This window comes from Leptonotus elevatus, chromosome 2, assembly GCF_054856555.1.
Source record: "Leptonotus elevatus isolate MCC_2025b chromosome 2, RoL_Lele_1.0, whole genome shotgun sequence".
Lineage (NCBI taxonomy): Eukaryota > Metazoa > Chordata > Actinopteri > Syngnathiformes > Syngnathidae > Leptonotus > Leptonotus elevatus.
In genome coordinates, this window is record NC_141240.1 from 11,828,184 (window position 1) to 11,844,955 (window position 16,772).

The window sequence follows — 16,772 nt, forward strand, 5'->3', positions numbered from 1 at the left end:
AGTTGGTCCTTCTCAAATGGGGCAGGCCTTTCTGACGGGGCGCAGTATGATGCTTTTTTCTTTTCTTTTGCTTTTGCTAATAAAATGTAATTGCACATCCAGAACAGTAGGTGGCACTCATTGTCAGAGTGTGTGCAAGGAGAATTAGCTCCTCTTCAGAGGTGTACTTACAAGTAGAACAATTCTATAGAGCATAGACAAATTATACTACTTATAGTCGCGGCAGAGAGTCAGGTGTGTGTGAAATATTTTCTTCTATTCCATTTTCAGGCATTACAGTAATTTCTGGACTATAAGGCGCACCTGACTATAAGCATCGCTCGCTAAATTTGGGGAATACTCAAGTTTGTTACACATATAAGCCGCACCCGACTGTAAGCCGCAGGTGATTTTAATGTTACCGCACCGGGTTCCCGCTACTTTCTCTTCCATAATGAGGGCGCAAATTGTCTCGCTCTCGTTCTGTCTTTCTTACTGTATTTGGGCTCATTTGGTTTGTTGTGCTCTGCCTGATGCTCATGCGGTTCCTTTATAGTGCGCCCCCTTGTAATCTGATGGAAAAGCCGCACCTTTGTATTAGCCGCAGGGTCGAATGCAAGTGAAAAAAGTAGCGGCTTATAGTTCAGAAATTACTGTACTACATTTTCAGGAAATTATTACATTATAGGGTGCTACCCAGGTTCCTCAAGCATCAGTAGGTCTCCTGCTTTGACATAGAACAACTCCCTAAATTATTAAACATTGGTGAAAGGGCACCTGGGTCATGTTGCTTCATTTTATTTTTATATCCAAAGATTTTTTTCTGGATTTTATAAAAAAAAAAAATCTAAAATCTAAAAAAAACTCCTATTGTATTGTGATCTCGAAAAATCACAAGAAAGATGCGGCCTGTAGATTACTGGCAACTGGCAAGGATTAAGTAGATGGAGGCCAAACAAAGATCTCTTGCCCTGCATGCTTTGCTTGTTGTACCTTTCAGTAAATTCCGATTCTTGCACAAATGTTTCTTTTTTTTTTTACCTCTTAAATTCTTGATGAAATCCTCCAGCTTCATCTTCCTCTCAGGTTTGACGTTGGGGCTGTACATGTCTGTGTTGAGGAGGATGATGGCAAAGGCCAGGATGAAAATGGTGTCAGGGTTCCGAAACTGCCGCACCACTGTAGGGTTGCAGATGCAGTAGCGCTGGCTGGAGAGATGACATGACACGGTATGAGATTACTTTTTTTTTTTTTGAGAGAGCTCAGTATTGTTCATTCGGTAATTTTACCGATTTGACATGTCATCTTCGCTCCCTTTTAAAAAATGTTTATATATATATATATATATATATATTTATTTTTATTTTTTTATTTTTTTATTTTGTATGTGGGTATGTGTGCGCATGTGTGCGTGCGTGTGAATGTGTATTCATTAGTTCACCTAAAACCTATTAAAAATCCCATACCGTTCACCTAAACCGAATACTTCAGAATCCAGCTAGAGTCGTGAGGTATGAGATTACTTAATGCAGGGGGAAATGATGTGAATAGTGAGGAAATGTACTCAATATTGCTTCAAGAAAATAGGAAGTATGTTGGTTCCTTGTTTGTGTCAATACCTTTGTGGAGGAACACCAGTGACAATGGCAATAACACTTTAGTGAGCTGTGTGGTTTTACATCACAATCAAGCTCATCCACATTATATCGTGAGCATGAGTGCTGTGCCGCGGTCTTATAAAAGTGTGCGTGTCAGTGTGTGAGTGCACCTGAAGGCTTCGATGAGTCGCTCCACCTTCTGGGCCTCTCCCTGGACACGGATGTGGTTCTGAAATTTCCTGAGGGCTTCATCCAGCTCCATGCTCTGGAAGTCCATTTCATCTACCACACAGCTGCACAGCACACACACATACGGAGAGATAGAGCACACAATATACAAGGTTATGCACACAACACAGAGGAAACATACCAGGCTCATATAACTATAACTTTTATCACATTACATGTCCAGCAAAACAATTTAATGTTTGCAAAAGAAAAGGTCACAATTGCATGACTGGCAGGCTTCAATCAATTAGTTACAGAAATCACAAGATTTTTTTTAGACCGCCACTTGAACTTAAGTGAAGCAATGATGCGCCTCATCTTTTGATTTTGAGAAGATTTATGACAAATCAGAAGTATGACAAAAATGCCATTTTAAATATGAGAAAAATACATGCATATGTACAGTATGTTTTTATTGAACCAATGTACAACATTAGTATTCTAATATACTGTATGTCTGCTGTGCTAGGTAAATGGATAAATTGTATTGTGTAGATACTACTCAATGCTTTCACAGTGTCATGTGACATACTCACTCCAAAACATCCCTGTTGAACTGTTTCTGTCTATTTCCTAGGAACTCTCCGATCATCTGCCGGCTCAGGCCTTTCCTTTGCAGCAAGAAGTGAGCCACACCAACCGGTGTGTCAGGGATGAAGCCTCTCTCGGTCAAGTATTGGATGCCCTTCTCTGGCTTCCTGATAAATATGCAGAGAATATATATGTATATATTAATACGTGAAATCCATTCAAAAGCACAGCAGGTAGTTGTCAAAACGAAAGAAATGTGCTTCCTGCAAAATATGTTGTAGCCATATTACATGCAAATCCTTGTCTTGTGCCTAGTTCTTACTTGTTGAAGAGATTCAGGCCGATGCGGTAATGTCGCTTGCGAATCACATCGTTGCTGAAGATGGGCGAATCCCAGCTGTTGCGGGTCTCTTTGTGGTAGGTCTGCTTGCTGAGCGTCTGCTCTCGCAGGCTGTCCCTCGACGAGGACTCGGAGCTGCAGTTGATGGTATCGTTGGAGTTGGATGTGCTGTTGATGCTGTCGTTGTCCCCATCCGAAAAGTCAGACTCCGACTTGCTCTGACGATTAGCTGAGCCGTTGATAGCTAGGTGGCTCTCCAGCTGGCGATGGCGGTGACGTAGCGGGGCGTCCTCATCACGGGACGGCGCCCGTGGCGGAGGTCCATGGGAAATATGTTTGGGGCTTGCCTGGGACGATGTCACAATATGGCCGTGCTGCTCGTACACAGGCGGCCTTTTGACTGAGCCCCGTTCGGAGCGATCGCTTAACTCCGCCGAGCTGTCGCTAGGAGGTTCTATAGTCAACAATGGGAGGTGGTCCATTCTCAGACGCTGCTCTTGGCACTCCAGAGAAGGAGTGCTGCGGCAGCTTGTGTCCGTGTCACGACCCTCATCTTTAGGGTCAATAGGCCAGTAGTCCTGGGAGGAGTTAACTGACCGCAAGCGCATGTCGGATTCCGTGCCGGGGGGCTGCTCTCCCGACCTCGACAGAGCAATGGGAGGCGACATGTCGTCCTCGTCAATGAAAAGAGTGACATCACTATAAGATGCCATGGAGTCATCGTGGATGTGTCCAGCTGCCCTGCGGTGGGACTTCACCTGATAGGGAACCTCCCTCTCCACCTCAGGGTCAGGACCTTCATCCCCCTGAAGGCTGCGACAGTTCAGTGCGTCATCTATCGACTCGGCCAGGGATTTGACCTGCCTGGAGAAGGCGTCCTCTAGTTCCGTGATGGCATCTGTCAGATCACCCTGTGGGGGTGGATGAGACACCATATTTGCCTGCTGGTGGACCTGTATATCCCCACATTCCGACTTTAACATGGACAGTGGGGAGCCATCCTCCGTCATGGACACCTGTCTGCCTTCAAAGTAGGAGCTGTGCACTTTCTCTGCACCCTCAAACGACAACTGCATCCTCATGTTGGACAGAACGATGCGTCTGGACATGCGGTTCTCAGACATGGAGCTTCGGAGACGTTCAAAATTCTTGTTCATCTGATACTGGCGGAAGGCAGTTTGGATCGTGCGAGCCGCATGCCGAGTTATGAATCGACCGCCATATTTGCGCTCGAGCATCTCCACCTGCAGGGAAGATACAACAGTGAAATTGGGCCAAAGATAGTCTACTGTGTCTTTGGTGTGGATGCTCTATGACAGTGGTTCTTAATCTTGCTGGTGGTACTGAACCTCTTCTTGATTGAAACACTTTTTTCCCCCCAAAACCTAGATATAGGGTTTACTGCTGAACAAAATGAACAAGGAGATTTGCCTTTTCATCGAATCTGTCTCTCTTCACCTTGAAGTCAGAAAGCGTTGTGTTCTTGTATTCCTCATCTCCATACATCTTAAGAAAGTGTTCCTTTACTTTTGCTAGATAGCTAGCTGTGCTGGACTAGAATTGCTCAACTTGGCATTGCCAATCATGCAGTTAGGATGCTGATTCCCATCACTCAACTCAACTCTATATTTATAGAGCAGACACAATGAAAACAGCAGAGGCCCCAGAATTTAACCTTGTGGAACACCATATGTTCCGTTATACAGGTGAATCATCACAACAGTCACAAGTCGACCACTGAGCGCACCAAATTCTCTGCACCACACATAGGCCAAGCAATGCAGCGTGATCACCTGCAGCTAATGATGGCCAAGCAGGGTGTATCATCAGGAATCACTTGAGTTTGGCGTGTGTTGAACTCTGCCGAACTCCTGAGACTGACTCACCGAACCCCTAGGGTTCGATCGAACCTAGGTTAAGAACCACTTAGAGTCTATGATGTCATTTTCAAATGATGAATACCTGTTTATCCTGGAGGTCAGCAGAGAGCTCATAGCTCTCCGAGAGCGAGCGTGAGCGCTTGATGGCCTCCTCCTCCGCCTGCTTCCGAAGGATGGACTGTGAATGCTGGAGCTTCGGCCGACGGGGTCTCTGAGGCCCAGGTTGAACCCCGTGGCTGTAGAGGGAGCTATCAAAACGGTCAGGGCTGATGGCCGACCCGTGTGTCACCGGGCCCGACCCATAACCTGCTCCTGCATCCAGGGAAGGGCCGCTCTCATTAGACCGTCCGTCCCCTTCCACACTGCAACCAGAAAAAAAAGATGGGGAGACTTTAATCAACAACATTCAAACATCTATAAGCTTTAAAACGCATCATCTGGATAGATGAAGGGAGTGATTGCCTATAAGTGTTTTGCCATAATAAAAAGTACAGTATGTAACTTCCTTAATCTTCTCATTGACAATAATGACTAAGTACAAGTACGATTCAGATTGTAAATGGGAGAAAGACAGAAATATGCACTGTTACATTTTACATCACAGAAATAAAACAACCACTAACATCAGCATCAATGTCACAGAAGCAATCAAACTAAAACCAAAGATACAGTCACCTGACAAGCTCACTAGCCGTGTTCGAAATAATGTGAAGAAAAACAAGTGGTTACTCACTCACTCATGCACTCAGCTGAACAAGGCGACTGTTTATTGCGAAAGGACATTCGATTTTCTATAAAGTGCCAACTCTTCCTCCATATCTTGTCCACCATTCTTTCAGCTGAGCCAGGTCCAGAGTACAAAGACTTCTCCAGGAAACTTCGCCTTATTGCCACCCAAAGGGCCAATCAGAGACCACAGGGAGTTGCATGATGTTTGCCGGAGTAACGTCACACTGTTGAGGCACTTGTCTCAAAGTCCACTTACATATACAACGGCAGAGCAAATAGGACTTCTGCAGGCTGATATGTCGTGTCCTGAGCAGCTACACCTCACAATTCTTCTGCTGCATGCTACAGAGTGTTCCCTGTTCATTGGTAAGCAAATGTGTTTGAGCTTTGGCACACCCACACCGTGTACACAATCCACTTCCTTTATTAGTCAGCCTGACTGCAACATGCCACTACAACAGCTTGCTGTCAAAGGACACCAATTCTGTGGCAACCCTGCTGCACAACAGAGTGTGGCCAAGAAAACTACAAAATGTCCATATACAATGTTATCTATTCGTGCAGAGAAGTTGAAAGGATAAAACGTCTCACCCTCCAGGCATAGTGGAACCGGAATTCAAACAGGTTGGCAGATAAGTCATTCAGAATTTGAACCACAATTTTTATTAGTTGAACAATAAGCAGCTCAGCAACAACTAAACTAGACCTTGCTATCTCAGGCAGCATTTTTCCTTTTCTTAACTATGAAAAGGTGACTTAAAAAGATGACTCTAAATGTGTAAACACTGGAATTATTAAACATTTGCATATGCTTATTACTATTATTTCCCCCGGGTAATATTACTTGTAAATCCAAACTCTGTATGTGTATGCTAAACGTCTCCATGGAAATCTGAAGCATACCTGAAACCAGGGGTCGTCAATGGACGGCTGCATCTGGCTCAGCAGCCGTCTATTAAGGCCCCCATACTGTTACGGCCCTTCACAAGTTCAGACGTGATCGGACGTTGTCATGTATTATGGCCTCAAGCCACATTTCACTTCTCTGTTGTCACAGATCAGTACGCACATGACCAGCCCATTCATTGTGCTGTATATGTGAGGCTTGCACGCACAAGCCTAATTGACAGGCCTAAATGGCCTCATCCAAAATTTGATTCACTTGCGTAATCGTCACTAACAGGCTCAAGTACCAACAGACCTCTCAGTCCATCACTGACCGACACCCGTTTTGTTGATGATTGACGGACTGACAGGCAGGAAGTAATGACAGAATGCCCACCTTTGTCTGTCGGTCCTAAAATAGTGGTGAAAAGCGATGATGGAAGTATGGTGTAAATGACAATGGGCTGACCATTATTACAGTTTGATTCGGCTTGAAAAATGATGGACTGACAATGACAGGAAGGGTGCCAACTTCCATTACTGGAAGTGAAACGCTTTGTCTTTCAGAATAAGAGCATAATACAGGAAGAACGCTCACCTCACATTTGGTCTGAATGCAACATTAAACCAACAAAGGATGTGCATGTGGCTGAAAGTGATTTTCACATTCAGCAACAGGAAAACACAGTTCCAAGAACAGTGATGTGTGTTTTTAAATAGATACACAGATGATATGTTACGTATCACACGCATCCATTTTTCTACATAAGTGTCACAGATGGAGATGATCTCATCAGGGTTTAGCCTCTTGCTAGCAGGTACATGTGAAATTGGAGTGCAGCACTAGCACACAAAGTAAACAACGGCTTTAATACAGCTGCAACAACAAAAACGAGTGTAATACTACAGTCCTTTTTATAATCAGCAGTGGAGGGGGGAAAACTCCCCAGCCATCTGTCAAGTGCAAGGCTACCATCCACACACACCTTCCATGATACTGCAGTACCAGAGTGCAGCCTCTGGTAATTTCTGATTTCATGTATTCATTAGGAATTGATTACTGACCTAGACTACTGTTACTGACCTACATATTGTAACAATGATAGGGAAGATTAGGGGACTAGGGAACACTATGTGTAGTCTACATCTCTTTTGTAAATATTCGATCTTTTGTTCTATACTCTTGGTGATGTGGGTTAACAGGTTTTGCATAGCTGTTTAATATGGAGTCATTCAAATAAATGCCTCAGCAAAGAACAATTTGCTCCCTGGCTCTATAATTCCGAACTTACTGTCAAGTTAGTTATCTATGGATACAGTTCAAAACGCTGGCTTCTAAACAAGTCAAGAATAAGATGAAGGTGGCCGATTGCTTTTAAAATATTTTTGGCATGTATAAAGACATTCCCTATGATGGGCTTTCATATTAGCATATTTGCATTTATCATTGTATGTTTCATTCAATTAACAACTGGCTTTGCAGCCAACACCTAGAGACGAACAAAGACATGGTCAAAAGCTAAAGAAGTTGTTGTTCGCCTAGTGTAGTAATATTAATGTGAGCTGGTGGGTTTTACTAATTATTCTAAATTTTAGATTGAGAATATTGAAAATGGTTAATTTGGCTTTTTTGTGTTCTTTCTGCTAACATGGCACCAAACATCTTTCCATTTTGTGCTGGGGGGTGGAGACTAAAGAGCCTGCTAGTCTATGAGGTCAGTTGCTACTAGTGGTGAAAAACTGAGAAAAAAAAATGGAAACGTATTCAGCTCGCAATGAGCTTGCATTAGAGTGAATGGGATGTTGAGGGGGGGGGGGGGGGGGGGGGGTAGCAGGGCACTATTCCAGAGACTGCAGCTTGCGCTATGCTTTGGAAAACTATTGGAACACGTAAACCAACATAAAAATATGAGAAAAATGTGAAGTCTCCTTCCGCCAAGGAATGGCAAGAGATAGCCACCCAATGGCGTGCTTCTCTCGGCTGGCTAGTATCCACCAGAAGCTCCAGCTCCGATGTCGGCATGGATAAGCAGCTCAGCTGGCAGTGATTTGCAGCCACGGGATTGAGGGAAATGGGAGGGCAGTTTTTTTCCCCCCTCTCAAAAAACCCTGCCCAGGCCTCAGCTCATTCCCTCAGTCGGACCTGAGGGAGAAACATTCCTCCATCCCGGAAAAGCGAGTCACATCTACAGGAGGTCTGGGAATTGAGGAAGGTTAATGAAGAGCAGGCTGCCGCTACAGAGGAAGTGTGAGCGAGCTGCTGCCTCTCAAATGAAGAAGCTGAGGGTTCAATCAGTTGAACTCCCCACTTGACTACTCAACTAAATATCCTTCAATATACAGCCTGATAAAATGTCGCCTGGCTGATTGGTATTCATTTACAGCGATAATTGCATTCTGGAAACACTTGTGTGAAAACGAACCCTATACCAGCCCTTTTTTCTCTCTCAGTTTAAAGAATCACAAAAACGGTGTAAATGGCCAAGCATTACGATTTCCGTCTTGTCAAAAACTGCAAATTTCAATGGCTCAGTAAGGGTTGCTAAGGAAGTGCATCATGCTTTCCTGGAGGGAGCACAAAATGACTCGGGTTTAAAGTCAAGTATGAGTAATAACCCAAAAGCAGCATATAGTATACAAATATAATCCAGGCCCCCCCCACCCCTGCCTTTTTCATCTGTCTATTCACCCAAGACATTTTTCCATGATTTGGCATCACAATTCTTGACGCACACGCACAGACGACGTGTGTTCCAAAGACAACAAAAGCAGATGTTCGTGCTCTGCAGAGAGCTCATAAATACAGATGCAAGCAGCAGCCTTCACAAGCGCGCATTGAGGGGAATGAATTCCTCAGGTGGAAGTTTGAGGGACCACACAACAACATGCTAGCCACCAGGGCTAGTAGTGCAGTACCCAACTGGCTGACCTGCCAACAGTTGGGTTAATGGATTATTTTGCAAATGCTATAAAATAAGCAAGTTGCCATTTGGCTTAGCGACCGGGATGCTGCTCCAACCAACAGCCTGACAGTCGCTCAGTGGGATTTTCATCATAAAACTTTTGGGTTCAAAAGCTGTGAGGCTTGCTGCCTCTACAAATCACAAACTGTCGTCAAGCCTCCCCGGTTGTACGTCTGCATGCGACTGTCCCCCACATCAAACGCTTTGAAGCACTGGTTCATCTTATTGTAAGATGTACAACTGTAAAACCCACACGCTAGCCTGGCTTTAATAAGTGCAATGTACTTGACTAAGGACTTGAGCAGATGTTTAACATTAAATGACTAACATAAGTAGCAACTGTGTTTTAAACTTGGTGTGCTGATCAACAGTTTTCCTGAGCAATTTCTTCCAAAATAGCAATGCCTCTAAAATGGCATATGTGCACAAGTTCCCACAGACGTTTTTCTGAAATTAACAGATCTACCTACACTGGAACCTCTAAAGTTGAATGTGCCTCAGGTCGACCAGAAAAAAATGCCTCTTAAAAATCTGACCACATATTGCACAAACCTCCCACTCTGTTTCCAAACACATACTGACGATTCTTCCTTCTTCAAATGACCAACTAATTATTTCTGTATATTTCAAGTAGCCCAACCGAACCCTCCAGGTCTGCTCAACAACACTTGGGCATTATCAGTGGAAACACTTCCTGTAGCTGGTAAAGTCAAGTTTTCAAAATAAAAGTATGCCACTAATGTACCACACACTCAAAGATAACATTTGACTGGGAAGTGTTTTAATTCGGACTTTGGAAAAGCTCATCGGACGCCCTGGACTACAGCTTTCTTTCAACCGATGTAAACAAGGCTGCATACACTCAACTTATACTAACTTATTTAACACTTTCTCAACAGCCACAGCTGTAACAAAAGGTTGTACAGAAACCATAACCCTAATAAAGTCTAAAGTGTGGGTGTTATTTTTACAAATTCTTGACCAATCAAAATTGTTAAAAATGGCTTGCTATGTTAACCACTTGCCGTTTTTGAGGTCTTCTGAAGAGACTATTTTGGAGGTGCAAGGTTTCAGCCCAACACCAGCGATATTCTCCAATCAAATACACCATTAGCTCCCTTCAACATTGGCACTTTGCATTCAGGAGGTACAGAGTTGTATTCCCTGTTGTTGCAAATGTTTGAAGCTGTTAGTAAATGAAGAGAGCACCAAGACTGAAATCTCCATTGGCCGCAGTATGAGGTTGCCACAATCACAGCATGCATGACATCACTCACGTTTGCCAAAAGCCGAGTTTGAAAGTAAACAAACAACTGTCGTTTTCCAAACAGGCGATAGTGTGTGAAAGCTTCCATGTAGGGATGCACGATAATGCTATTTTCAACCGATATAGATAAACCAATCATTCAGAAAGTGCCGATGTCGATAACCGATAAGTCAGTCGATAATTGTTTGCAAAATTAACTCGAATGCAAATATACTTTTGAGTCCTACTATAACGCTAACATGGACAAATACATGTAAACATTGTGTAAAGCACCATGAAGCTAAATTTTACTGATGTGTCGGCTTCAAAGAAAACTAGTAACTCATTTGGAGTTTGCCAAAACAAACAGCCATGTTTAAAAAAAATGCTAACATTTCTTTATTATCTGGTTTATCTGTAGAATGTCAAAGTCGCTGATAATTATCTGCAGATTTCTTCATTATCTGTTTGACGTCAAATTAGTCGACAATTGCCGATAATTACCAGCCACCAATATTATCGTGCATCCCTACTTCCATGCAGTTTCATTGGCTATAATTTGCAACGTTGCCACATCATACAACTGCGATTAATATTTTTTCAATCGCCATAAAACCAGTGGCTGAGTCGGCCAATCGAGAAATTTTGTGGCAGAACTAGCGTTGCATCGTTCAGTGTGCGGCGGCCCTAATACACATATTGAAAGAATGGAACTTCTGTCACATTTTAGTTGTCTTTCTTGCTTCAACCCCCCCACACACACTTTTTAACACCAACTCTCATTCCTCTCCAGATTTCCTCTGGGAGGAATCCTTCTCCCCGGTCCTCTCAGCCGTACCATTGCCAACAGCACTGACATTATCCGCTCAACCAAAACGGGACTGCCGCAAACATGTCTGTCAAGGCGTTAAACAACCAGCGCCAATACTCTCCTCCAATCAATGCCACAGCCACAAACACTGAAAAGTCCTCAATGGGTTTTATACAACGGATAATCAACATATAATGACGAAAAAAGGTACACAAGAACAAATTAAAGGTGGGTGCTAAAGTATGCTATACACCAGACTCAGCCATCCAGCTACAGACTTTGAAATACTGCTCCGTAGACACCGAAGTGCGGATGGTAAAGTGCAGACTTTTTAATCTAAGGGCGCTCACTGTTGTGTTCATACAGTCTGTTTACGTCTGTTTACGAACGTTAAGACTAGGCGCTTGCTCTACTGCATGACATCATAGATAAAGTAAACACAAGACTGCACACCCAGACGGAGTTTGTTACAATGAGACGTTACAGAAAATTGTGAACAGGTATTTTTTTTTCTGTGACTAGTGGAGGATAGCCCCCCCCCCCCCCCCCCCCCCCAAATTCTGTAAATGGGTGAATTGGCCAAGGGTGGTTTAAATTTGGGGGGGGGTTCATTACAGCTTGAAACAAAGATACTGCCATGAAAATGTGACTGAGTGTGCTGTCATAGTGACAGACCGATATGTTTTTTTTTCAAGGCAGATACCAATTGTTAGGAGTCAAGGAGACCGATAAACGATATTTCAAGCCGATATTAATTTGCAATAAAAGAAAGAATATTAGCGTAAAAAAACCCAACATAATTATTTTAATTTTAAACATACAAAGAATTGACAGCTTTGTTTAAAAATTCTAACAAAAATGGTAGGGAGCTTCCAGGGTCATCAGCATGTGTTAAGCTAAATTAAAAACTAAGCAAGTAAATAGTTCCCTAAAGTTTTCTACTGTAAATAAAGTTTACCAAAATATCTATCAACATAATTTCTTAATTTAATTTAATTTTTTAATTTAAAAAAATGAAAAGTGCATGGAGTTCAGTGTCAGCATCATTTTTGTCACTGAGCGACAAATGCATGCTTATTTTGGGTTTTCATCAGGGTTCGTAATAGGTTTCAAAAGCTCTTCGCAGACAGTAAAAAAACGTCTGAATATGTTTGAAATGACTTTGCGACAAGTAAAACTGTCTGTGAACAACTTACAAATCCTGATGAAAACCCTCAATTTCAGTAGGTTCGGAAGTATTAACCGTTCAGGGAGTTACCAGCTCTATCGGCCCTGCAATCAATATGGCTCCCTTGTACACTTCCAGACCTCATTTTGTCTGAATAAAGGCGGTCCTCCTCGTTCCTCCTGTCAAGACTCAACAACAACAACAACAACAACAACAGCTGTCGATGTCATTGTTTTCCAATGTGGAATGATGACTGTGTGCACACCCTCCAGTGTGCACACAGTCATGTCCAGGAAGCAGGAGGGTCGCGCCACGCCACAGGAATGCCCTTTAAGAAGGGAGAACAATCCACAACTCACAGATGGAGTGAGTACAGTGAGACGAAACACACCATGATGACATTAAGTGACTCAGAGAGACCACTTAAAGTACACTGGCACTCTATTTGAACAAAATCCGCAGACTGGCCAACTATGATGGGATTATGGGGAAATAAATGCATCATTTGAGTGGACACACACAGGGCGTCTCTCCGCTGTTTGATAAACAGAGCTTTATGAGCTCCAGCTCGTCTAACGACAAAACATCCATGCATTCAGTGCCCTGTCACACACACACACACACACACACATACTTGCCTCTGTGTATTATGAGGACATTTTTTCCAAACCGGTTTAATTGTGTATTACAGGGACACCCCTTTCTGCTAATGCCAGAGAGATGGGACTTGCACCCAAAAAAATTTTTGGGGGTTGTCCAGGAGAATTTCACTTCAAAACTTGAAAAAACTCAACACACGAAAAAAAGAAAAACCTGAAAAAATCCGTAATTGTGAGGACATAGATAATGACCTAAATAAGCCACGCCCATTGCAAAAATGGTAATTATGAGGACCAACTCACATTACAAGGACAAAGTTTACACAACACACAGCAACCATGTCACTGAAGTGATTTGAAAGTTCTGGCATTCTGACTTTACACAAACTAAAATGGCATTGATGTGTAATGACTTACCTGATATAAGGACACATTGTTGTACATAACAATACTGTGAAATGCAAAGTCATACCTGATCTGTCCTAAAATTGTAAGTTTTAACATGGTGCTCATGTTACAACTTACAATTTTAGGACAGACTGAAACTGGTATGTTAATAAAACTGCTTCTTATGTGAACAGGTTATCTAGGTCAAACACAGCTTTGTAATGGATAAGCTCGACATGAAACCAGATGCAAAAGAGTCAGTGAACATTGAACATTTTATTCTTTAAAACATGACTACCTCTCATCTTAAAGGATGAGCAGTTTTCTCATAGCTCATTCCTGAAATACCTTCGGATTTCTGAATTTCTGAAACAGGTTCAATGTAGGAAGTGTCCGAAGTACTGTGAGAATCTGGAACATATTCCTCTGCTAACGAATCCTCACTTGAACTGGATACATCAGCAACCTAATTTTTTAAACGAAAACAATTATTACATACATACATACATACACATATTGTCGCTGTTCTGTGAAAAACACTTCCACCATAGGAGCTACCGGAGAGCAGCCCGCGACCTAAAAATGGAAACGTGTTTTTCACAGGACAGCAATGATATCCATATATACAGTAGATGCACACATACTTATGCATATATACAGTGGCTCTAAAATTAACCTGCCATATGCGGGTTAAAATTCATTTTGGCGGGTGGTCATAAATATTTACTAGCTTTACTTCGCTGTTACTTAGTGATGTTACACTCGAAGTAGAAGCTTGAGAAAAGTGTCGAGCGCTCGCGGCAGAAGTAGCTCCCGCCATTGATGGGCTAATGTGCTAAAGTTAATTTACCAAAGGTCTTCATCATCAAGCAGTTTTGCATTTTTTTTAAACGGGATATGTGCCAGATGCTGGAGCAAACTAGAAAAGCATTTAGAACCTAAAGTTTGTGCACATACTAAAGATTATTATAAATCTAGTCACATTTATTCGAAAGATGAGATGAAGCATTTAACAAGAGGGATAGTTAATATGCTTAATCTATGGCATTGCCCCTAAAACAGATATTGTGTGATACAGTCCTTCAGTTACAGTAGACTTTTCTATTTTACCGAGTCAGACAGTCGTTAAGATTGAGACAATTGCTCAACATTTAGCTGCTTGCAACTAAAGATAAAGGTATAAACATGGGTCATAATTTATCCTCTTGACTAAATTATATTCATTCAATGAAAATGCCTGCACTATTAATTCTGGTTGCGTGAAACAAAGATCCATTGCAGATACAAATAACACAGAAGATAAAATACCCATCATGCCAGTCCATTCTAGTGCAGCGAAAGGTCCAAAACATAAAGCACATTTATCCAAGCTTGATACAAGTAAATTAACTACCTGATGTTTACACTTCTGTTTAAAAAAATAAAATAAAATTGATAAAGAGTTCACCTCTAAAATCCACCATAAATAAATTAATGGGAACAAAAGATCACTACAGTGCATAATCCAAATCACCAAACTGCCAACAAATCTTCAATTTGAGATATTTTTAATGTTGACTTGTAGGAATTTTAGTCCCATACAAGCTTATTGTTGGATACAATATTTTGAACGTCTTGGCAATACACATTGCATAAAAAATTGTTGTGATTATATTTGTTAGTTATATAGTTCAGCCCTAGCATCTACTCTACACTCTTCACTCCTAACGTCTTGCTTCTGAAAACTGATTTCAACATCAATATTCAAAAAGAAATCTCGTCACCTGGTCAACTTGGTCTGTGACAGCTACGTCTTCAGCTATGTCTTCAGGTTGTGCTTCAGTTGAAACCTGGTACACATGAAGAGAAAAATACATATAAAATTCAATTCTTAGTAACACGACTGTACCTGTGCATTTACACAGTTACAGTACATACAGAACAATTAATAGGTTAAAGTATTGTAAATGCAAACTCATTTTATTTGCCATTACAAAAATAAATAAATAAATCCTTCTGCACTACAGGTTTGTGTAAATTGGTGACGTCTATTTTTCACAATGAAACAAAAACAAGAAAATACACAGTCCTCAGAGAATCCATACCTGACCAGAGTATGAATTGTATAATAACTCCAAGCCCTCAAAACTTATTTTACAGTCACGGTGTATGAATACACTGTCCTCAGTGTCAGTTATTCACAACTATAACATTGTGAGGACTAAGTATCTGTGAGGGCTGCACAGTATTGACAAAACATGCGACATGGGTGTTTTATACAGTAATGGAGATTATTTCGACATTGAACATGGACCTAAAAAAAAGGATCTATCTATAGCTATATATTTTTATAATCCAATGAAAAAAAATACACGATAATCCGGAAAAATAAACATGCTCATTGTGATCTAATCTTATCCAATTAAGTTATTTTTTGTTAGTAATGCCCCTCGATACGTTTCTCGTATGGCGATGCGCAATTAAGGTAGTCTCTGATTGGTCAAAGTCAGACTAAAGTATACAATCCAATATTCATTTGTTGCTTGTCTTTGCAATACACATATTGCATGAGCCATTCGTGCGACAAGATATTTTTTTATATATTGTGCCAACGTCTTGCTTCTGAAAAATGTATTTCAACGTCAACATTCAAAAAGAAATCTCGTCACCTGGTCAACTTGGTCTGTGACAGCTACGTCTTCAGTTATGTCTTCAGGTTGTGCTTCAGTTGAAACCTGGTACACATGAAGAGAAAAATACATATAAAATTCAATTCTTAGTAACACACAAGTCTGTACCTGTGCATTTACACAGTTACAGTACATACAGAACAATGAATAGGTTAAAGTATTGTGAATGCAAACACATTTTATTTGCCATTTCAAAAATAAATAATCCGTCAGCACTAATGGTTAGTGTAAATTGGTGATGTCTATTTTTCACAATGAAACAATTAATAGAAAATACACAGTCCTCAGAGTGTCCATACCTGACCAGAGTATGAATTATGAGGACTGTATGTGTAACTCCAAGCCCTGAAAACTTATTTTACATTCGCAGTGTGTAAATACACTGTCCTCAGAGTGTCAGTTATTCACAACTACGACATTGTGAGGACTATGCACCTGCGAGGGCTGCACAGTATTGACAAAACATGCGACATGGGTGTTTTATACAGTGATGGAGATTATTTCGACATGGACCTAAAAAAAAAGATCTATCTATATCTATATATTTTTATAATCCAATGGAAAAAAAATACACGTTAATGCGGAAAAATAAGCATGCTCATTGTGATCTAATCTTATCCAATTAAGTTATTTTTTGTTAGTAATGCCCCTCGATACGGTTCTCGTATGGTGATGTGCAATTAAGGTAGTCTCTGATTGGTCAAAATCAGACTAAAGTATACAATCCAATATTCATTTGTTGCATGTCTTTGCAATTCA

The 16,772-nt window shown here is 41.4% G+C and overlaps 1 protein-coding gene across 10 annotated transcripts in view; it reads right to left on the reverse strand.

Moving 5' to 3' along the window:
- The window catches only part of LOC147178435 (IQ motif and SEC7 domain-containing protein 1-like), a 127,713-nt gene that overhangs the window by 15,718 nt on the left and 95,223 nt on the right, over positions 1–16,772 (reverse strand). For 9 of the 10 annotated variants that reach the window (XM_086069783.1, XM_086069781.1, XM_086069782.1 and 6 more), the window contains 5 exons: positions 4,639–4,918; positions 2,659–3,920; positions 2,342–2,503; positions 1,748–1,870; positions 1,021–1,187 (listed from right to left, as the gene is read on the reverse strand). In XM_086069783.1, coding sequence (XP_085925909.1) covers positions 1,021–1,187; positions 1,748–1,870; positions 2,342–2,503; positions 2,659–3,920; positions 4,639–4,918 — 1,994 coding nt within the window. Of the gene's footprint in view, positions 1–1,020; positions 1,188–1,747; positions 1,871–2,341; positions 2,504–2,658; positions 3,921–4,638; positions 4,919–5,289; positions 5,412–16,772 lie in introns of those variants that run through there. The other variant, XM_086069785.1, reaches the window with a different exon arrangement.